This window comes from Ostrinia furnacalis, unplaced genomic scaffold (assembly GCF_004193835.3).
Source record: "Ostrinia furnacalis isolate ACB-3 unplaced genomic scaffold, ASM419383v2 OfSCF5405, whole genome shotgun sequence".
In the NCBI taxonomy this organism is placed as follows: Eukaryota; Metazoa; Arthropoda; class Insecta; order Lepidoptera; family Crambidae; genus Ostrinia; species Ostrinia furnacalis.
The window spans coordinates 248,560-271,432 of NW_021135644.1; the positions used below are offsets into that span (position 1 = coordinate 248,560).

A 22,873-nucleotide genomic window follows, 5' to 3' on the forward strand; every position below is an offset into this window, starting at 1 on the left:
CAATGCTTTATCTAGTGTTTTATTATTTTAAAGAAGGCTACACTTGGCTTCTTTTCTTAAAAGTAGCTGATTAAGTAAAATAATGAAATAAATAAAATATTAAAACTGTCAATCAATTGAATATTAGATGTTTGTATATTTAAAAATTTCATATCACATTACTGTTGTTGTTCGTTTGATAGTATTAATTATTAAACCTACTGAAAATGATAGATCTGATGAAACTTTAGCCTAAGTATAGTATTACAAAATTGTTTTTACGTCTCTAATCCAACTAATACCTCGTACGATCGAAGTAAAAGTACATAATGTAATAATTTATTAGTGTTTAGGTAAGAAACAAATTATTTTCATTGAATCTCCTTTTAGAGACTTTTACAATTTTGACTCTTTTTATAAGTAACATTCCTCGAATTTAAAGTTATTCTTAAATGATATTTTAATAATTTAGGCTAAGGCTATTGATTTATTTGATTAATCCAATTAATTGTATTTAATGTGAATAGAATTCACAAAAATTATTTACTTCCGTCCATTTTTTTATACTAAAATTATTTACAATGTGTATTGTTTTAGTTTTAGCTACAATGATTTTATGTAACTGTGACTAACAGACTAGCAATTGGGTGGTGGGTAGCATATAATTATCCACAAAAACTATAAGATTGTCACTAAACTGTTTATTTCAATAAAGATCTTGTCACAAATTTTTGCTATTTTATTTGAGAACCTATGGTACCCATCATCCAATGAAGTAGGATTTTATGAAACGCTTATGAAATAAGCAATAAAACTAACTTAAAAGGAGGAAATAAGAACGTCAATAAATTTAAAGTTCTGTGCCTTTAGAGGCACACATGTAGCAAACATCGCAGAATGTGTGACTTTGAAACCCCCGTAATACATTTATTTTCAAACATCGTCAAAGTCCTATTATACGTACAGTATGGCCTTAGGCATACAGTCGCCGCGAATCTAGTAGTTGCCTGGTCACTGGAAACCAGTAAGCTGACTAGGCCAGGGGTTCCCGAACTTATTTTGTCTACTTTCCTTTTTTGAGAATAATTTATTATTTTTTAGCGCCCCCATTTTTTCAACTACTTAAAAATCTCAATAAATTAAAACTCCCCGATTTTTTTATGGGTCTCTTTAGGTGGCTGCAGGCCTAAAGGCCCTCAATAGGATTGCAGCCACCTTGTGGCGTCATTGCCCACTTTGGGAAAGACTGCTCTAGGCAAGATTACAATATGAATTTCGCCACGAATTCAAAAATGGTCATTCATTTTGTTCTATTCGCAAAATGGTCACTCACATGTAGGGTTTCCAGGCGTCCGGATAAAGCCGGACATAGTTAGGCTTTTTGATTGCGTGTCCGGCCAAAATAACCGATGTCCGGTCTGTCCGGCTTTTGTTAGACTTTTTATTTGGCTGCCGCGCCAGGCGAAAGTCGAGCCACAGAATAAGGCACGCACGCATCGGGACGTTGGGCAACCGATGATGATAGTACTCACTCGTGAGCTCACTAATTGCACCGGCTTTTAGGGAAAATGTCCGGCCAAATGAAGCACATAGTCCGGCTTTTGTGTTTTTGGACCTGGTAACCCTACTCACATGAAAGCTGTTTAACATTTTCAACCTACAAGAACAATTGTTTCAAAATATGTGACCATCTTGCGAAGAGAACGGTCTGCGTCAAACCCGGTACTACGTCTCCATATGTATGGTCCCAGCTCAACAGCGCCGACAAGCGCAGCCGCTCGCCGTCGGGCTGCGGCGCGTCGGTGGGCGCGGCGGCGTCGCTGGGCATCCCGCACACTTTCGAGCTGCACTCGTACACGCGGCCCACGGTGTGCCGCCACTGCAAGCGGCTGCTGCGCGGGCTGTTCAAGCAGGGCCTGCAGTGCCGCGACTGCCACTACAACGCGCACCGCAAGTGCCTGCCCTTCGTGCCCAAGGACTGCAACGGGGAGATCCGCGACCCGCACGGTGAGACTTTTCTGCTCTCGTTATGGGACATTGTAAAGTTATTTTATATTCCTGTATCTATGCACACCGAAAACCATATTATCATTACTTTTTGGCCTTGAATGTGCATGAAAAATACTCGACAACAGTATAACGGTCATAAAAAGCACCCTGTGCAAAGTTTGATGTAGTCCCACATGAAGGATGACCAGAACAGTTGAGTAGTATAAAGTCAAGATTCGCTAGTGCATATTTCCTACCCAACCTATAAACTGTAGGATACAAAAACAGGCTTATAAAACGGGACTATTCCCACCTCTCGTTCCCACCACTGCAACTCCTGTGTAGCCAGGATCTACAGCTTGACCGCCACAAAAACCCAACCAATGAAGGTCAAGTTTGTCCCGGGGGAAAGTTAAACTGTCATTGGACCCGCAACGAAATTAATCAGAAGAACATAGGAGGAGTTCGAAATTAAGGTTCGACTTCCCTCCATTGCAAAGCGGATGACAGGTGACAAACAAAGGTTTAAAACCTTTAAGAAAAAGATTATGCACCACGGACAATAAATTAAATTAAGGGGGCCTATCTTATGAGCAATTAGCAACTACCTGCCAATAATATTTTTCACAAAATCGCTTAAAAGCACGGAAATTTTTCCTTGTCGCGACAAGATCGGTGTAATAAATTGCGGAAACAGATGTATGTTGTATTGAATTAAGCATTATATCACGTTCATGTTTCCAAAGATCACACTCCCACAAGATATGATGGGCAGACTGCTCATGACTGACATCATCAGTGGAACACTCGCAAAAAGGAGACGGAACTAGTTTGAATTCGTGAAGTTTATGTTTAAAGTTGCCATGTCCCGTGAGGAACTGCGACGAGCAATGGTCGATTTCTAACCATCGCCTAGTTAGACGTTCGCGTACATTCGGGAAGAATTTATATAAGTGACGTCCTTTGACTGACGTATCCCATCTTTTTTGCCATTCATTAAGTAAATCTTCTTCAACGACTTCTCGGGAATCAAATAATCGACAAAAACAGGCTTATGAAAAATAATCAATATATTTTGAAATATGCACCACCTTACAACTAAATGCGACATTTTGGTTAGTACATACTTAATATTATGTTCATTAAGATATGAAAAAGCCTAAACTTAATCGTAAGATTGGTTACTTCAAACACGAAGATCTTCATCTCTGATTTCCGTCTTTTATTACACCCCTATACCCAAGATCCGATATTACCCTGTATCGTGGCTTATCAAAGTCCCTCGCTTGTGTGCAGGCGAGTACCAGGACAGCAACAGCACGAGCAGCGAGGTGTCGGACAGCGCGCGCCTGGACGACGAGTCCGACGACGGCGACTGCGCGCCCGGCCGCGCCCACGACGACGACCAGGAGGTACGCCCGGGAAGCAGCTTTGCAATTAAATGCTATGATACTCACTTACTGTGATAACTGGAAATATAGAGCTCAATAAAAAAGCTCAGTGATTTCGTCACAATTTTATCCAACACATAGAAAGCAAGAGCCAGTGAACATCAAACCTTCGTTATTTTTTAAAAGCTGAAAGTTTGTCAGCACATACTCTCAGCATAGGTCGTTGGACCATCATGAACTTTGTCTTGATTTCAACCAAAGGACGTGCACTGTAGGATCAATAATTTTCCACAACGATCGATCTTGCGCTGCCGGCATCCAGTGCTTCCCATCACTAGACCGTTGTTTCCGAGTTCCGAATGAAAGACCTTTTGGTTCGTGGTCCCCAATTGAGAAGTTTTCTGTCCCAACGGCCATCAGTTCCACGACCTATGTAGTGAATTATCTTTACATTTGGACAATAAATTGTCGCAGGATTATTAATAACAAAGAACCTGTATTAACATATGTAATGAATATTATAAATAAATTTCTTATTCTTATTCAGGTGCAGCTGCGACGCAACCACGTGGAGGAAGCAGATGAGCCGCAGCGCGACGGGCTGCCCGAGCGCTCCGTCAGCCGGCCCAGCAGGTGAGCTACACTAACGCACGCAGTGACGTCATTCCGCTTACTGTGCGCGCGTGACGTCCGATCTGTATGTTATTTTGTTTCAAACTTTGAGAGACCACACATGACGCGACCATTTCAAACTGGTCGCGTCATGTGTGATCTCTCAACGGAATCTATGGCAGAAACTTAGATGCAACTCAAAAGTAACCAGAAGTTGCAGTTTCGTTGCAATTGCGTTTCACCGTGTGTTCTGCTTCTGGGCCTAACGGGATAATTATTATTGACGGGATTGCTACCATGTACCTTACCTTACCTACCTGAGGAGATTTCGAAAAAGGGTAGACCGATGTCTGCACGTAATATATCACTCGCCAGTTTCCTCAGTTACTCCGTTGATCATGGCACTTGCAACAGTGCCGAAATTTCTGAAACTCGAAATTAAGGTACTATCGGCAACAGTGTTAACTGCCCATTGCCAGTCATGTCATCTCGCTCTATCGCAAAGAATCGCCGTTTGATTAGAGCGAGAGCAAAAACGGAAATGGATAGTTAACAGTGTGGCCGTGTGTACATGATAGCAATCCGGTCAGTAAAATAATTATTATGTATGTTATTTGTTGGTGGCGGTGTGGTAGTGTGGTTTCTAAGGCTGTGTTGCACCACCTTACATGAACTGTAATGACCAGTGTTTTTGTATGGAGTTTGTTATCGTTAAAGTTATCGTGTGCAGCACACGCAGTCGTTTCTGTTACATAATACTTTATTGAACAGTTCTGCCACAGTTCTACTATAATACTATTATTAACTATCCATAAATACCGCTGGTCCGCACCTGTGTCCGGCGCGTGTAAGTTTCGCGGCGCATGTATCGCGCTAAGCCTTGAACTTACTCGTAAATAAACAATATTAAGTACCTAAGACAACATGTTATGTAAAAATATAGTATTTTATATTTGCCAGATTCCACGAAACTATAATTTAATTTGCTTTCCACAAGAAGGTGACTTTTAGATACAGGTATAGGTGATTTGCGAATCTACTTGTCAAAACAAATTTTCTGCCAAAACAAACTATCGTAAAAGCTCTGTTGAAAACCTCAATTTATTTTCGATCAGTTACGTAAACCCAATACTTTGAAAATTGGTCAACTGCAGAATACTGTTATCCAAGAGCAGTCAGTGTTTTAGTCTTAAGAGAATTGCTTAGACCTACTGTCGTTGGAGGCATAGCTTCATAGACGCATATCTCATGAAACTATCTAACTCTGTCACGACGTAACGAATACGCGCCTACAAAGCTACGCCTCCATAGATGGCACAGTTACACTACGCGGGGAATTGACCGATATTAATCTAAACGCGCACCTCAGTTACTTTCGCCGTTCATCGCCCATACTTCGCTCTGCGTCCTCGAGCTTCTGTTCGATCAATTTGCCGCATAGTGTAACTGCGCCTATAGTCTGGTCCGGCAGCACGTAGAATTATATTGCTGTCGCGACTGTGCGGCGGGCGCCCGCAGTGAGTGTGCGAGCGCGACAGCAACATAATTACGCGCGAGCGATAAGGATGGGTAGCTTGAGGTCATTGGACAAAATTCTACGTGCTCCCGGACCAGACTTTAGACAGTAGGCATGTCCCCGCGGCCTTACCGGGCGCGTTGCGTCGTGGCGTGCCCGGAGTGATGTTGCGACGTTGCAGCTCGTCGTCGTCGCCCAGCGCCAACATCCCGCTCATGCGCATCGTGCAGTCCGTCAAGCACACCAAGAAGCGCGAGGGCCAGTGGCTCAAGGAGGGCTGGCTGGTGCACTTCACCAATAAGGATAAGACGGTCCGTATGAATTGACTACTATTTATGTTTCTTAAGTCATAACTGAGTAGTCCTCAGTTAGCAGTCCTCAGTCAGTACGTCAGCAAAAGAAGACTTGTAAAGCGGGTTTTCCACGAAAATCGCTAGACATCCCTAGTTCATTCTTTGGCGCCGGTGAATGCGTGTGTCATATCATTGTTTTCTACCACTCTTTACTTTGAAGATTACTGACTCCTTTTAACTCGTATGTTTACAGATACGGCGTCACTACTGGCGTCTAGACAGCAAATCAATCACACTATTCCAATCGGAACAAGGCACAAAGTACTACAAGGAAATACCTCTCAATGAAATCCTGGCCGTAGATACTGCAAGACAACGACATTCTGGTAATCATAAGTTAATGCAAACGATAGTACACAATAAGGTCAGGTTCGCGTCTTTGCCCTGTTCCTATGTAGTAAATTTCATGACTCACTTCTACATATGATTTCTTAGCTTTAAGGTTGACTATTAAGATGAAACAACTATATGGGGGTTACAGTAAAGTTAAATTCCTCTCAAAAGTCTCAGTCCTCCAAGAACTTGGCATCACACAGCGTCTTTCTTCGTCCAAAGTCATATTCTTACTTTCTTTGGCCAGATGACACGTAGAGAGAGACGACAGTCATCTGTTGAACGACTTGTAGTGCAGGGGAAGGTTGAAGACACAAGAGCGCGCAGCAGGTCGCCCATGCTCTGGATCGATCAGGTCAAAAACGCACTCTGCGAATGTACGGGCTGCAATACGGGAGGCATGTCGACTGATAGTGAACTTCGACACCAAATCTGCCAAGAGTGTAGCTACGAAAAAGAAAGTCTGTTTTCCTTTAATTTGCACACTAGACTTATATGTCCACGGTTGTTTGCCCTCAGACGTGATGCACTGCTTCGAGGTGCGCACAGCGAACGTGGACTACATGGTGGGCGTGGACCCGAGCTGGCAGCTGCCGCCCGCCGCCGCGCCGCCGCTGCCGCCGCCGGACTCCGGCGTGGGCGCCTACCTCGCGCGCTCCTGGGAGACGGCGGTGCGCCAGGCGCTCATGCCCGTCACCCATCACTCAGGTAACACGACACATGGTGGCGGGACCCGAGCTGGCAGCTGCCGCCCGCCGCCGCGCCGCCGCTGCCGCCGCCGGACTCCGGCGTGGGCGCCTACCTCGCGCGCTCCTGGGAGACGGCGGTGCGCCAGGCGCTCATGCCCGTCACTCATCACTCAGGTAACGACACAGAAGCTTCTGGAGTGTTAGGTGACATTGGACTGAAACTACCGGTATGCTTTAGGCTAGCTGCTGTTAGAAGATAACGAACGTGTAAGTCGGATTATTATTACTTTATACCCAATAACAAGGCTCATTAATATGATGGATACCACATTTTCACTGAGGTATAAAAGTATGGCTACTCATACTTTTATACCTCTTTTGAGCGTTACAGTAATGAGTACAAGTAATGTCAAAAGTTTGACATTTATGATTCTGGTAAATCCTGGCGTATTCTAAAATTATGTCACGCACAATCCAACTGGATTCCTCCATTTACAAAACTCAGTTTATCACTCGATTCTGATCAGTCAGAAGATAATCATACAATATACAGTGTGAGTCACGTTAAAGTGTACATATGAAAATAGATGAAACTAGACCTATTTTTATCGACAAGAAAGAGGTCAAATTTTTTTTGAGATTTTTTTTTAATTTTTTATAGATTTTTTTTTCTTCCAATTACTTATTGTAAAGAAAACGTAATAACTTTTAAACTAAGCGGTATATTCTGATAAAATAAAAACAGTAATAATGCCAAATAACAGGCGATACTAAAAAAATACATAAACAGGGTGTCCACTGCAAATGTTCGAAAAAATTCCCTGACTTTTCCCTGACAATTTTCTCAAAATTCCCTGACCAACTATGTATACAACATGTCCCAAAATTCAAGGATAAGCCGACGCCACAGGATGGACATAGTCATGATTACTTTAGGAAAAATAATGAAAAAAATCTATCTCAATTATTTTTTAACTTACACAATAAATTATGAAATTCAACGAAAATTGACACCCCTTATGATATTTTACATTACCACGACCACAATTTTTCAATTATTCCTGGTTTTCTGTTTATATCGGCAACTTAAGTAGTGCTGCTGTTCACCCCAACTCTTAAAACCCCCAGAATACTTGCAGTTTTTACACAAAAGTTAATCAAAATATTTTATTTCCTTAAAATTTTGAACGATTTTTACTTTCACACCACTTTGACTCATCGTTTTGTAAAAAAAAAGGATGAACACTACTGCGGCAAGTTTTTTTAAAGTTGACGCAACTATCTAATATTCCAAAATGGTACTCTAAGGCCTCAGCCTCGAACTTAGCGGGCAGCGGGGCGGGAGCGGCGGCGGCGCGGCAGCGGCAGGATCTTACGCGTGAAATCAAATAGACCGGTTCTCGAAAACAGCGGCGCGGCAGCGGCGCATTTTGATGAACTTTCATTTTATACTTTATACCTTCCATTCCATTCCTTCCATTTCCATTTAAGCAATAGAGGGCCTACACAGGCTCTGTGCTTAAGGCCTCGGATACTCTTAATCCGCCACTGCGTACTGTAGATGTAACTCCATCCACCAAACCATTGGTTCCCAAAAACGGGGGGCGCGCTCCCCAGGGAAGACGCAACAAGGACCTTTAAAGGGGGCGCGGGCCATCTGTGAAAAACCTGCGACCGCTGAGATAAAAAGCATTTCAGACTGCTCGATACGATACGACCAATAAATAATCTTGACTGGAGGAGCGTCTTATCATAAGTTTGGGAACCAATAAAATAAACGCAAACGAAATTATTGTAATAAACTGGTTTATTTGTAATTAATTTANGTCCTCGATAGTACACTTTAACGTGACTCACACTGTATTAGCCACTGTATCTTCGTCAGCGAATGACTAATGTTGTCGTAGCCACTTCATCTTCTTTGATGAAAGACTAAGAGCGTTTTCACATTAGGGCGTTAGAAGCACGGCAGCGGCGTTTTTATAATGTGAAGGCGTGCATCCGCTGTCACATAGTATGAAATTTTCGGCAGCGCGTCTGTCGCGCTGCTAAATCGCCTAAATGTAAAAGCGCTCTAAGGCAGGGTATTCACCTGCCATGTAACGTAACCAACCTTCAAGTGAGTACGGCTCGCCCACGGTCATCGCGTATCTGGCTGCGAGCTCCTGAATCCTACTGCGAGCCGCCTTTGTGCTCACAGTGATACCGCCAGTCGGCGGGTCGCTGCGATCTCCCTGCGAACCACGCGCGAGCAGCTCGCAGCGGGCTCGTGCCTATGTACTCACTTGATACCGTATCCGATACATTACATGCTAAAGTCTGGTCTGTGAGCACGTAGAATTTTGTTGCTATCGCGCTCGCACACTCACTGCGGGCGCGCGTCACAGTCGCGACAGCAATATAATTACGCGCGAGCGATAAGGATGGGTAGCTTGGGGTCATTGGTCAAAATTCTACGTGCTCCCGGACCAGAATTTACCCGGTATGCTTTAGGCTAGTTGCTGTTAGAAAATAACGTGCGAGTCGGATTTAAATTACTTTATGCCCAATAACAAAGCTCATTATGATGGATATAAAAGTATGAATAGCCTTCTATTGAGAGTTACTGTAATGAGTAAGTACTAGTAATGCCAAAAGTTTGACATTTATGATTCTTTCTTCTTCTTTCTTATCCAACTGGACTCTTCCATATACAAAACTCAGTCCATCATTCGATTTTGAATATTCTGAGGTGGAATTGTGTAAAGCAATCGTTATCATTTGACAGTTCGTAACGTACGATTATTCTGTCAAACGCTTTGTTTAACTGACTTTATCGTACGTTATGAACTGTCAAATGATTACGATTGCTTTACACAATTCCACCTCTGATCAGCCTCAAGATAACCAACAGAGTATTAGCCTTATCTTCGTCAGTAAATAACTAATAATGTCATAGCCGGTTCATCGTGTTGGTGACTAAAGCTTGATCGCACTACAGCGGAGGCGAACCCGGACGCGGAGGGCGGCGAGGGCGAGGGGGACGGGGAGGGCGGGGCGGCGGGCGGCGCGCGGCGCACGACGGAGATGGCGCAGGTGTACCAGATCTTCCCCGACGAGGTGCTGGGCTCGGGCCAGTTCGGCATCGTGTACGGCGGCCTGCACCGCCGCACGCATCGCCCGGTCGCTATCAAGGTGAATACTTCTGTCTTGCACGACACCATCCTGCCAGCATCTGTGTTCACAAACTTTTTACAAGCTTGAGAACGGTTTCACATTTCGTTTCGTTGAATCGGAATCCGTGAAAATGCGTAGTCGCTGAAATATTTTTATGTTAGTTTGTGCCCTAGGATTCGGAGCGGTATCGCTCTAAGGACTCCTATAAATTTAGTATGATAGGGACAAGCTAAGGCCCGGTTTCCATGAAATTAGATTTCATTCTCCCAATTTCATTCAACCTAAATGACATCTGAGGTGGAATTGTGTAAAGCAATCGTAATCATTTGACAGTTCATAACGTAAGATAAAGTCAGATAAACAAAGCGTTTGACAGAATAATCGTACTTTATAAACTGTCAAATAATTACGATTGCTTTACACAATAGGTATGTTTCCTGGGTCAAAAAGCAAGAGTTTTAATTAGTCCGTCAGTTAAGTTATCAAAAAATACTCTACACGTATTTTTCATTTTTTCAAACTAATGAAAAGGATAGTGCCAGGGTCTGGACCAAGTGTTGCCCAGAATCAACCTATAGTGCATTTTTTTCCTCAGGCCTATACTAATGTGTAAACTGAAGCGCACTGAATTCTATCCCTGGAGTTAAGAGAAAAAAAGAGTTTTGTTTTGAATTATTTACATACAAAATATCATCGATGTATACGTACTACGCATTAGGTTTCGCGATTATGGCATTAAATAACACTCGCTATGTTGAACTTAACCATAATGCATCCGTACACGTTACTTTAGTGCGATTTAGACATTCTTTATAAACGATCTAGCGCTGTTTTAATTGTTTGGTAAGTTGAAAAAATTCATTATTTCCAAAATGAAGCAAGAAGTTTTAGTTTTCTATACTTGCAAAGAAACAATTTATTGATGTATTACAATCGATTTTTGAAGTTATTTTAAGCTAAAACTTCTTGCTCCATTTTGGAAATAATTAATTTTTGTCAAGTAACCAAACTACTGCAACAGCGCTTGATCGCTTATATAAAGAATNAAGATTATTTTAAGCTAAAACTTCTTGCTCCATTTTGGAAATAATTAATTTTTGTCAAGTAACCAAACTACTGCAACAGCGCTTGATCGCTTATATAAAGAATGTCGAAGTCGTACTAAAGTAAGGTGTACGGATGCAGTATGGTTAAGTTCAACGTAGCAAGTGTTATTGAATGCCACAATTGCGAAATCTTATGCGTAGTACGTATACATCGATGATATTTTGTATGTAAATAATTCAAAACAAAAATCTTTTTTTCTCCTAACTCCAGGGATAGATTTCAGTGCGCTTCGGTTTACAAATTAGTATTGGCCTGAGGAACAAAATGCACTATCGTTTCATTCTGGGCAGCACTTGGTCCAACTTCCATACATGGATTGGCACTGTCCTTTAAAGAGATAAAGCGCGCCAAAGTTCATAAGAAGAGGCCCGTGACGTCAATGCTTGCATAAAAACTTTAAAAACGCTTGTAATCCGTCAGTGTGGTAAGGCCCTAAGACGTCACATTTTCGCGATCTCAATAAACATGTTGACACCACAGTCAATTGACGTACTTTTTAAAACTGTCAAAACGAAACTCTCCCACAGATTTTGTATAGCACTACAAGCAAGTGACGTCACTATTTTGTCAACCCAATTAAACTATTTTATTCAATTACAATTTGAACAAAAATCGAAATTTGCTGGTAATTTAAAATAAATTAGGTTTTTAAGACCAGAATGAAGAGTCTTTTTAAAATAGTTTTGGTTTCGAATTATTGGGGTATGGTGTCAAACTGTCTATTGAGTACTGTCAACTACCCAATCAGAACGTGTCCCAACTTTAATTTTCCAGGTGATCGACAAGCTCCGCTTCCCGACAAAGCAGGAGGCGCAGCTGAAGAACGAGGTGGCCATCCTGCAGAACCTGTCGCACCCGGGCGTGGTGGACCTGGAGCGCATGTTCGAGACGCCCGAGCGCATCTTCGTGGTCATGGAGAAGCTGCGCGGCGACATGCTCGAGATGATCCTGTCGCACGAGAAGGGACGCCTCACTGAACGGAGCACCAAGTTCATTGTGGCGCAGGTCAGTCGCGTGCTAATATTATTATTGGTCGATATTCGTCTAGATAGTTATTAGGAGCAGGTGATCCTGCATAGGTAATCTAACCAGGATCAGGCCTGGCTCACTCCGCGCAGTACATCCGATAATTACCTACAGCGAAGCGCCCCGCCGGCGGGTATTATATCAGTCGAGTGTCACGCGCGCACCCGTCAGGACGCTGGCGTGCGTTGTAGTATGTACCTAATTCTATGATCGAAGTATTATTTAAAAATGGACATAAAGAGAAATACATATTGTGCGGGGTTCGGGTGTTTAAATTCGAAAAGAAATCTACACCGGATTTATCTTTTTTTTCGCTTCCCAAAGATGCTGAAAGGTATGTTGGTCATGTAGGTAATCAATAATTCTTAGGATAGTATAGGAACCTAACCTACCAAGGTTTTCCATAATGAATGCGTACTTACCTACATACGTACCTCATTACATGTAAGTAGATTAATTAATTTTTCACTAGACAGCAACCCTAACATCGTAAGAAGAGTTCAGAGACACGCGATAGAAAGAGACAAAACTTGTAGGTGAATAAAATTGTAGGTACGTAGTGCTGTGCGAGCTGAATTCCACTGTATCGCGTCGTAGCAAGACTCGCATTTATTTAAATCGTCTTGCGGAGTAATCCTTCTGTACCTGTACTATTACTTATTCTGTGCCAGGATCTACTCCTGTTCCGGTCGTCCAACCAGAGTAAATACAAATGAGTAGGTCATCTTCATAGAAACGCACCGAGCACGGTTTGTATGTGAGCGCGCCAATACGTATGCGGCGCGCACGCACTCACTGACAAAATTTCGCGTGGATTAGCGGGAAGTTGACCACACTGCATTTTTCATACTATTTTTAGACAATCATCACAGGTCTTCGACCTTCTTGGCCGGTTCGGGCGTCGAGCTTGTGCTCATGGCCCGTGCTGCATCTCGACTGGCTACTGCCAGTCGGTGGTTTGACGTCGCTTGGCGACGGACTGCCTGGGCTTCTACCTGGCACCACTGTCCCGCCCTCGGCGCGGTACCAGCCCACCGGGTGAGTCGACGTTGGTCGAGGCCCAGTGAACGACCAGCGAGCGGGCGGTTCCTGGATGCCAGGGAGCTTTCAGGCAGTCACATTATGTTCTGGTGTTGGTTTCCTCCTTAGTGCGGGCGTTGGGCCGTCACTATTTTGAAGCGGGGCTTCGGAGCTGCGACAGCTGGTGCTGTGACTGCTGGTGCTGTGGCGGCTGGTGCGGAGACGGGTCTCGCAGGCGCCGCAGGCTGGGTGGTGTCAGCGTCCTCTGCTTCTGGCAGCAGGAGGTCCCGGGGGAGGGGGCGGTTGCCCGGGGGGCGGGCTGGTGTTGGCGCGATGTTGTGGAGATGGCAGTGGGGGTCATACATGACCCGCGCCAGGCGCGTGATGAATTCCTCCACTGTCTCCACGTTGATGTCCCGGGCGGGTTTTTTAGACAAAGACATGCGAGCGGGCGCCCGCGTGGTTTAGCGAAAGCCCTCAGATTTATTCAACTGGAATTACGTCACATTCACAACCGAGAAATATTGACACATAATACAGTGTCCGTTCCTTTAGTCAGAAAGAACTTCACCCACATATAAATATTATCAAGCAGTATGATTCGACTAAAGTTAAGATTGTTCGAAGATATTATTAGGTGAGGATGATTTTTCATTACATCAGAGATCTTTCCAATCTGGGTTCTTACAGCTATTATCCATTGATCTATAGGAAATGAGGCTTTATTTACTACCTCACTGTTGGTATGGTAGTGCTTATGTTTAAGCTGCAAACTTGATACTTGAGTCGCTCATGAACCGTCCAGTAGGTAAGCATTTAATTTGATATTTTTGGTTGCAGATATTAGTGGCCCTCAAACACCTCCACGAGAAGAACATAGTGCATTGCGACTTGAAGCCGGAGAATGTCCTGCTATCCACAGATGATGAGTTTCCACAAGTGAAGCTGTGTGACTTCGGCTTCGCCAGGATCATCGGCGAGAAGTCTTTCCGGAGATCCGTGGTCGGCACACCCGCTTACCTTGGTAAGTCAAATTTATTTAGCTGTGTCAGTACCAGAACATTACAATCTTCTTTCGTTGACCATTCTAACTGCAAGGCTCCCTCAACATACTTTTATTCAATCCTTACCAAAAATCTCTTCACATGTATTAAACCTGATGGATAGTGATAGAAGCTTTATTTTTCATCATGGAATTTCATTATCACCCTGATTGAAATCAGGTTAAATAGAAAACAAGTTTATAATAGAAAGGCGACTTTCTGGTGCTGTTTCGTCATGGAATTCAGTAACGGGAATTTGCCCTTATGACAAGCAAGTACATAAAATCCCGTGATATTTACCTTGACGTGCTATTGTTGTCAGTCAGACAAAAAATATACAACGTGTCCCAAAATTCACGGATAAGCCAGGAAAGGATTCAGGAAAAAATGTTAATGACATTCTGCGAAACTGACATTGTGTGATATTGACTTTTTGAAAAAGTGACCATATTTTTCGCAATGACATTTTGCGAATGTGACGTTCAGCGTCAAAACTTTGTTAGGTTTTATTTTATTTCACTAATCGTTATTGCAAAAGTATTCCAATATTGCCGTGTTATTACATCGTTTCTTATTTGTGATTCCGTTAATCATAAACATGGTTGGCCCGCAGCGCCAGAGGTGCTCCGCAACAAGGGCTACAACCGGTCGCTGGACATGTGGTCGGTGGGCGTCATCGTGTACGTGTCGCTGTCCGGCACCTTCCCCTTCAACGAGGACGAGGACATCGGCGAGCAGATCCAGAACGCCGCCTTCATGTACCCGCCCACGCCTTGGAAGGAGATCTCGCCCGAAGGTGTGTTCTTGGTTACAGTCTACAGTAATACAGATGGAGCTTTTGAATTGTTATCTTGTACCAAAGTGAATACAAATGAGTAGGTCATCTTCATAGAAACGCCTGAGCGCGGTTTGTATGTGAGCGCGCGCCAATACGTATGTGGCGCGCACGCACACACTGACAAAATTCAGCGCACCTCACTGCTAATCCACGCTAATTTTTTTCTATGAAGATGACCTACTCATTTGTATTCACTCTGCTTGTACGGTCTGAGTACTTTTCAATTTGTACGTGTTTCTAACTTGCTACATCTTTATTTAACCATGTATGCGTGTTTTTTTCTACTCTCTCCTACTAACCCGCATACCTCCCCACATTCGTCTGTCCGTAACAGAATCGATATGACGTCACGGGTACGCTAGCTTGTTCTCAATTTCTCAAGCTTGTCATAAAAGTGTTAATATTAGGGCTCCTGCACATGACGCCGCCACCGCGCCGCCGCTACACTGTTCATACGCACCGAGTAAAGCCCGCCGCCGCGCGAACAGTGTAGCGGCGCGGCGGCGGCGTCGTGTGCAGGAGCGCTTATGCAATGTTTTATCTTCCGCAGCGATCGACCTGATCAACAACCTGCTGCAAGTGAAGCAGCGCAAGCGGCTGTCGGTGGACAAGTCGCAGGCGCACGCGTGGCTGCAGACGCGCCAGGCCTGGCTGGACCTGCGCGCGCTCGAGCGCCGCGTGGGCGCGCGCTACCTCACGCACGCCAGCGACGACGCGCGCTGGGCCGAGCGCTGACCGTACGTATAGTACATATGTAGTAACAAGTCGGAATAGGCACAAAATATAACAGAAGGTAAACTCATGTATGTACCTCGCTTTGCATACCTCTCTCGCTCGCACGCTCGGCCGTCGCGCTAGGGTTGTCTTGTCATGTGTTGCGTTTATTTCGTTATGATAGAAAAATGTAACTCTTAATACTATGCAAGAAAGACAATAACAGATATCCACGTATACTTATTTATATTTAGTACGTTATTATAGTAATAGTTCGCAAACAAATACACGATAAGGAAGTAGTATTTAGTTGAGTGGTTGACACTATTATCCAACTAATATTATAAATGCGAAAGTTTGGATGTCTGGATGTTTGTTGCTCTTTCACGCGATTACTACTGAACGGATTTTGATGTAACTTTACAGTATTATTGTTTATAACCCTGAATAATATATAGGCTATAATTTATGACGATCTGTGACAAACTAAATTTCACGCGGGTGAAGCCACGGGCAAAAGCTAGTTATTTAATAATTCCTAAAACCTCTCTAAACAATTCGATATTCCTAATAATTGAGTTGGCTTTCAATTTCAATTGAAATTCAAATAAATAACTTACTTACCTCCCCGAATCAACTGGTAATTTAAAAAATGAAAATTCGGCATTTAATGATGAGTTTAAGCAACCAAATACCGAACAATTAAAATACGACTTTTTCTGTTCACTCATTTTCGTCAATTGCGCAAAACAAAATAATATCACAGGCGGTTGACCGGCGCGTGACTCAAGCGAACCACAGGGAACGTGTGGCGAACGTCTGTCTGTCGCGCCACGTCGCGCTCGCATTCGTCCAAGACAGTCTTGCTCGAGCGGTGTCTGTCTATGTGTGCGTGGCTCGAGCGCGTTTAGTATGGAGTTTGTCTTCTGTTATATTTTGTGGAATAGGCTTCATTTGGCCAGACCAGACCAGGCCAGGTCTGATAGAGCCACAGAGCATGGAATCGCCCGGGCGGCGCGCGACGCTTCCATGCTCTATGGATAAAGCCGTAGACGACGAATGACAAATAAGACAATATCTCGCGACTGCGTCTGGTTTTGCAACTTCATGCATTATCCCGACTGAAAGAATATAACAGCCACTCAACTCTTCTTCTTCTTCTTCTCCTATGGCTATTGTGTTTCCACGTTTGCCAAAGTCACGTGAGCATAGCCATTACACGGTATATGAAATTATAAACCTTGGGATTGAGTGCTATTATAGGTATAGTCTAACGTGCACACTTAAAACAGACAGACACAACGGCACAGATAAGAACACAGTTAATATAAACATAATAAAATCACAAAAAACAAAAGAGAACAGACAAAAAGTAAGTCGGTAGTAGGAGACTCAACTCACGGCTTTGACTTTGTCTACTGACATAAACGTCACTTGCTAGAACCGTTGTAAACTCTCAAAAGACATCCATTGCTGCCAAAATCCTCCCTCAAGAATTTTCCTGCATCATGCATCTAATTCTTTCTTCTCTCTCTCTCTCTGCTTCCCACAACCTTTACCAATCCACTGAATGGAAGAACTTTTCTGTTCCAACGGCTATCAGCTCTACGAGCTATAAGCCTCGCCCACTCTCACTCAGTTGTTATTCTACGTACATTATCGGTCACTTTAATACATGCAAATTATATGGTGACCCTTATTATTGGAAGTAGGTAGTATGCAAGTAGCATAATAATAACCTAATACATGTCTTTATATTGTTCGGTGCTTAAACCCTATTCAATTGATTGTTTTTTCTAGTATATAAGTTCCCTAACATTGCAAAAAGAAATGCTGTGTATACCTGTAATTGAGGTCATATACGCATCATGTGTTAAACCATGTTAAAATGTATGAACTGTATTATGTATGTGACTTTGTTGGTGTACCTACCTAATAAATAAATAAATAAAAAATGTTTCCCCTCCCCCAGATCGGAGAAGGAGGGCGGGGGCGCGTCGCGGGCGCGGCGCGGGCTGGCGCGCCTGCGCTGGAAGCGGCTGCTGGCGCGCGCGCGGTAGGCCGCGGCCCGCGACCGCGACCGCGCCTGCGCTGTGGCCTGACGGACCCCACACATACACGCCCCGTGTTGAAGCGAAGAAGCGAACGTTTGGAACTGTTTATGAAAGTTAGTGTTATGTCCCTCGGAATATCTCTGAGTGCTTGTTCACGTAGGTACGCGCGGGCGCGGGGGCGGGTGCGGGCGCGGGAAACGTTGCGAACTCGTGTTCACATTAACCACCAGGCGTTCGCGCGAGTGTGACGTACTATCGTTTCTAGCGACAAGTTCAAACTGGTTGAACTTACCTGACGTCGCGAGTGAACCGCGCGCGCCGCCGCTAGTTTGACATGAACACACACAAACATCTTCACGCGTTGAAATTACCGCGAGCGCTCCGCGCGCACCAGTCGCTAGCTTGCCCGCTAGTTAGACCGCACGTGCGTTTCGTACGTGAACACTTGAAATCACTACATATGTTTGATATCTCGTCACCGCGCCCGCGAGTCAACGTGAACAAGCACATACACGCCCCGTGTTGAAGCGAGGAAGCGAACGTTTGTAACTGTACATGAAAGTTAGAGTTACGTGCCTCGGAATATCTCTGAAGCTGCGAGAGCGTTTTTGAAAGTGCGCGTTAATACGAGATATTTACAGACGTGGGAGGAAATGCCTAGTGTGTGGGTACCGTCAGCTACAGACCACGAATGAGTCGCCTTGTTGGACTTTTTATTAACACAACGTCGTGTGATACTATAGTGGAATATGCGATTTATAAAGGGAAGGGGCTTGTAAATTTCCAACATTTTACGGTAATGTTGCCAGCTTTCAATTTGCGGCAACATTTTTATGGCAATAATGACCTTAATAACCTTATTTACGCAGTTATCCTGATTTTGCAGTAATTTACAAAATGACATCAATAAATTATGATACAGATGTCACGATAGTTGCAACGCAACGTATTGCTGTAATAAATGTTCATCATTTACAAGCCCATTTTCTAAGACATGGCTGGGACTAGACGCCAACCGCCGCCGGGCCCAAGCCGTCGGCGTTACTGGACTATACGCATATCTTCAAAGCTACGCTTTCAAGGTATTTCTTCATGGCATGACAATGAAGTTACCGAGACAAGTGATTTACAAGCTTGTCTCAAAATCCTTTAATGTGTGAAGTAAAGGCAAATCATCTACACTCGGCATCAAATAAATCGCACCTCCCGCGACAAGCACTTATCAAACGTATGCATCCCCACTTCCCACTAAAGTTGGTACCATTTGAAAGCCTAGTTCTAAACTTCATTTCATTAAAGGAAAGGTTTTTACCCCAAAAATGTGTCATTACAAGGATCCAGAGTCACTTCTTCAAAAAATAGGTAGTTACGCTATAGCCATTTTTTATGACTATAAAACTGTTAAGTTGGGATTAATCGCTATCCATCTGTTAAAGAGGACACGTGAGATCTTTATTTGGTTTTATAACCATAAAAATTGGTCTAATTGATCCCATAGGTGAGCCCAAAGTGAGGTCTATTTTCAAGTCACATTTATGGTATATGTTAATCATTTATTTAGAAATGAAATGTATTTTTCTTTAAGGATATTTATTGGGCTTTCAAATAACACCAATATTGTTGGGGTACCATGATTGTGTCAGAAGAAAATCTTTAAAGTTCGCGTCGCGGAAGGTGCGGTTTATTTGATGTTGAGTGTATTTCAATGCTAGAATTGCCTGACTAAGTACAAACGAAGAATACAGGCATTTCATTGTTTTATAATACTTAGCAATCTTTGAAATTTTAATATAAAAATATTTTATGAGCCTCCATGTTTTCTTACATTTCATTATGGTTGCCTAATCGAGTAAACTGCATTCCTACTTTAGTAGCTATTTTTTACATTTTTAGAGTATTTTACATTATTTTTATAAGATATTAATTTATTTTTAGTACGGGATTTTAAAACTAGTTTTAATATTTTTATTTTGTTGTGAACAAAACTTATACTAACATGTGCGTGTATGTGTTGTTGACTTGTGGATGTGTACTTGTTGTGTTGCCTAGTTAACTGAGATAACTTCTGTCATAATAACTTTAGTTTAAGTGTGTCTACTCATTCTATGTAAGTCTTCTTCTAGTCTCTAAGACTATCCTATTCTAACGTTTAATTCTTGAATATCGTTTGTGACTTCGTCTTCGAATAATAAGTACTGTTAGCCGGCAGACTACACATGAGAGATTAAATGTAACATATTCGTGCTAGTTTTATGGTATATGGTCGAGACGGGGGTGTCTCGTAGTTTTAACGGCCTAAATAGATATAATATTATATGGATGTTGTATGGTTAGTCTTTATATAGACTATCCGTTGTTTGTAAGCCCGACAGATTACTGAAATACGAGGATTCCATTTTATTGTAGCCAATTAGTATATTTTATGAAGCTTTATACGTTTGAAATGATATTTTATTATACATCGCCGCGATGCCAACTTGTATCTTCCATAGAATGATGTTTAAGCTGTGCCAACTTTACAGAGCGATATTTTTTATTTTACTGTTACATATTGATGGAAGATTTAATGAATATTTATTCAAATTACATGAGTGTAACGGGACCTAAAGTAAGGATGTATACGTCAACCTGTTGGGTAGTTAGGACTTGCGCTTGATTTTAATGTCTGAGAACAGCCTAATAAAGAGACGAAAAATATTAATAAAATGTTCATAGATGTATTCAGCTCTGTTGTACGGTAGGTACTTAAGGTTGAACAAACATGCCTCAGTCTTCATAGTATAAATTATTTTAATCATATTAGCAGCTATTTATGTATTCATGGAATACAATTACTTTTAGAAACTAATAATTATTTACATCTTACAATCGTATATTTTTTTATTTTTACTTTTAAAATCTTAACCAATCCGCCATTCCACGTTGTTTAACTATAACTGTGATTATTTTATATCTTTTATCATTTACAATGCAATACAAGCTTCCATTTTCTGTGATCTCTAAACTAATGCAACTATATTAATATATTTAGCATTTTTAATGAGCAACTTACATGTTATATACAGGATGTAAGGGATAAATAGTATAAAAAACAAAGTCTCAAACCAGTGTCACATGACACACTCATGGCTAATATATTTACACTGGATTTTAACAATCATTATTCACTGTAAGTTTTGCCAACCTGTCCCATACACCCTGTATGTTTTTCATTAAGCAATATACTTTTTTTTATATAAGTTTTATTTAACGCTGTTATACATTTCTTGCGATAGATGTAATTTACTCGTATCATTAAAATACAATTTTACATTCGACCTGTCAATAAACAATGCATATTCATATTGGTGATGATTTGACAACAAATAATGCGGTTCAGTTTCTTGCAGCTTTGTTTTTGACATTTATACTACTCTCTGCGAAGACACTGGACAATCATGCCTAAGTAGGCATCTTATTTTCTGTTTTTATGCTTACAGATATAAGACATTGGTCACTATTTGACATCATAATATTTCGCTTGACAAAACAAGCTTAGATTTAATATGGATATGTTGCTAATGAAGTGTCTTCATTATTGTAAATCGCTTTTGATATTGTTACACATGTTATCGTGATATCTTGGACACTTGTGTACTTGTTGTTACTTTCATGACAATTCTTTTGTTCCGTACAATTAGCAGAACTTCTATTTTTTTAAATTTATTGAAATGTGCCTAAACTGTACCAACCCAAAAGATATTATTTTACTCTCTCTTTTTATTTATTTTAATTTAAGATATTATTTTTGACACAAATATCATTACTACTGCTAAACTGATAAAAGCAAATGCTACAATATATTGGTCACAAAAAATCATATTTTTATAATGCAACAATAGCTTTAATTTCTTTCATTTTTACATAAAGAGGGCAATAAGCAGATGATTCGCGTTGTAGTATTATTACTTTATTTCTTTTTTTTTTATTTATATTTTATCTTTTCTGTTATATTGTACAATAAATGTTATATCATGCTTTCTATTAATGAGTGGCCTAAAATATTTTAATTTTTGCGATAAAGAAGCCAGAATGTATCTCCAATAATAATCAAAAATGTTATAATGCTAACTTGGCGCATAAAATTATTTTATAGATAAAATATTTTAGCGCACAATATATTTGGACCAAACTGGGAGATTCGTCATAATAAAATATTTTATAGATAATGTTGACATATTTGGTGGAAAAGTAATTCTAACGTGTACGTAATAAGTGTCAAAATTTAATAAAATTTTAATCATACCAAGATATTAACAACATAGATGTTAGACATAAGGCTAAATAAAGTACATCATTATAATATTTATATGAAATCATTTAAACATAAACATCATAATAAAATGATTGTTGACATGTAAGCTTGAGCTTTGCGTTGTGTTGTGTATCATTTTAATAATTTACATATGGGTGTTCGTATAGCAAGAAGTGATGGAATCTATTTTTGAGAAAATGACAATATTATTTGACTACTAGTCGATAACGTTCAACTTAATAAACTGTTCACAAACAATCTATAGTATTGTACTAAATAACTTGATGTCATAATAGTGTAAACAACACACGACATAACGCACTGCTCCACCTGTTGATGTTACGGGGTTGGCGAAATCCATTTACAATTGTGTTACTATTCATTATTTAAATAAATGCCGTTTTGGACTTATAAAATGACTTTTTTTTTTTCAATCTTATCGAGCTCATTTTCTCCTATCTTTCTCCTATCAATCTGCCTGAAAATGAAACAAAACGCAATAAAACAGTCTACTTTAGTATTTAACGGCATTAATTTAAAATTAAACGCTATTTTTCCCCATTATTGTGAACAACGAAAATTCAAATATCCTACAATAATTCGAAAATTATTGGCATAAGTATAATATACCCAGTATGTTTTTTTTTCTAATGTGTGAAGTAAACTGTCGAGTTGTATTAGTTGCATTGCAACTCTATTAAAGTTGTCTCATCTTCGGGTCACGCAGGCAGTTTGCCGGCGCATGGAGCGGAAAATAGG

The 22,873-nt window shown here is 41.4% G+C and overlaps 1 protein-coding gene across 3 annotated transcripts in view; it reads left to right on the forward strand.

Annotated features, from left to right (window-relative positions):
• Positions 1–18,993, forward strand: part of PKD (serine/threonine-protein kinase D3) — a 119,714-nt gene extending 100,721 nt beyond the window's left edge. For 2 of the 3 annotated variants that reach the window (XM_028316058.1, XM_028316057.1), the window contains 12 exons: positions 1,731–1,986; positions 3,265–3,380; positions 3,907–3,992; positions 5,669–5,798; positions 6,034–6,166; positions 6,693–6,881; positions 9,843–10,036; positions 11,900–12,130; positions 14,012–14,195; positions 14,828–15,010; positions 15,603–15,789; positions 17,739–18,993. In XM_028316058.1, the coding sequence (XP_028171859.1) occupies positions 1,731–1,986; positions 3,265–3,380; positions 3,907–3,992; positions 5,669–5,798; positions 6,034–6,166; positions 6,693–6,881; positions 9,843–10,036; positions 11,900–12,130; positions 14,012–14,195; positions 14,828–15,010; positions 15,603–15,787 (1,887 nt within the window). In that variant the 3' untranslated portion in view covers positions 15,788–15,789; positions 17,739–18,993. The remainder of the gene's footprint in view (positions 1–1,730; positions 1,987–3,264; positions 3,381–3,906; positions 3,993–5,668; positions 5,799–6,033; positions 6,167–6,692; positions 6,882–9,842; positions 10,037–11,899; positions 12,131–14,011; positions 14,196–14,827; positions 15,011–15,602; positions 15,790–17,738) is intronic. The other variant, XM_028316059.1, reaches the window with a different exon arrangement.
• The last annotated feature ends 3,880 nt before the right edge of the window (positions 18,994–22,873 follow it).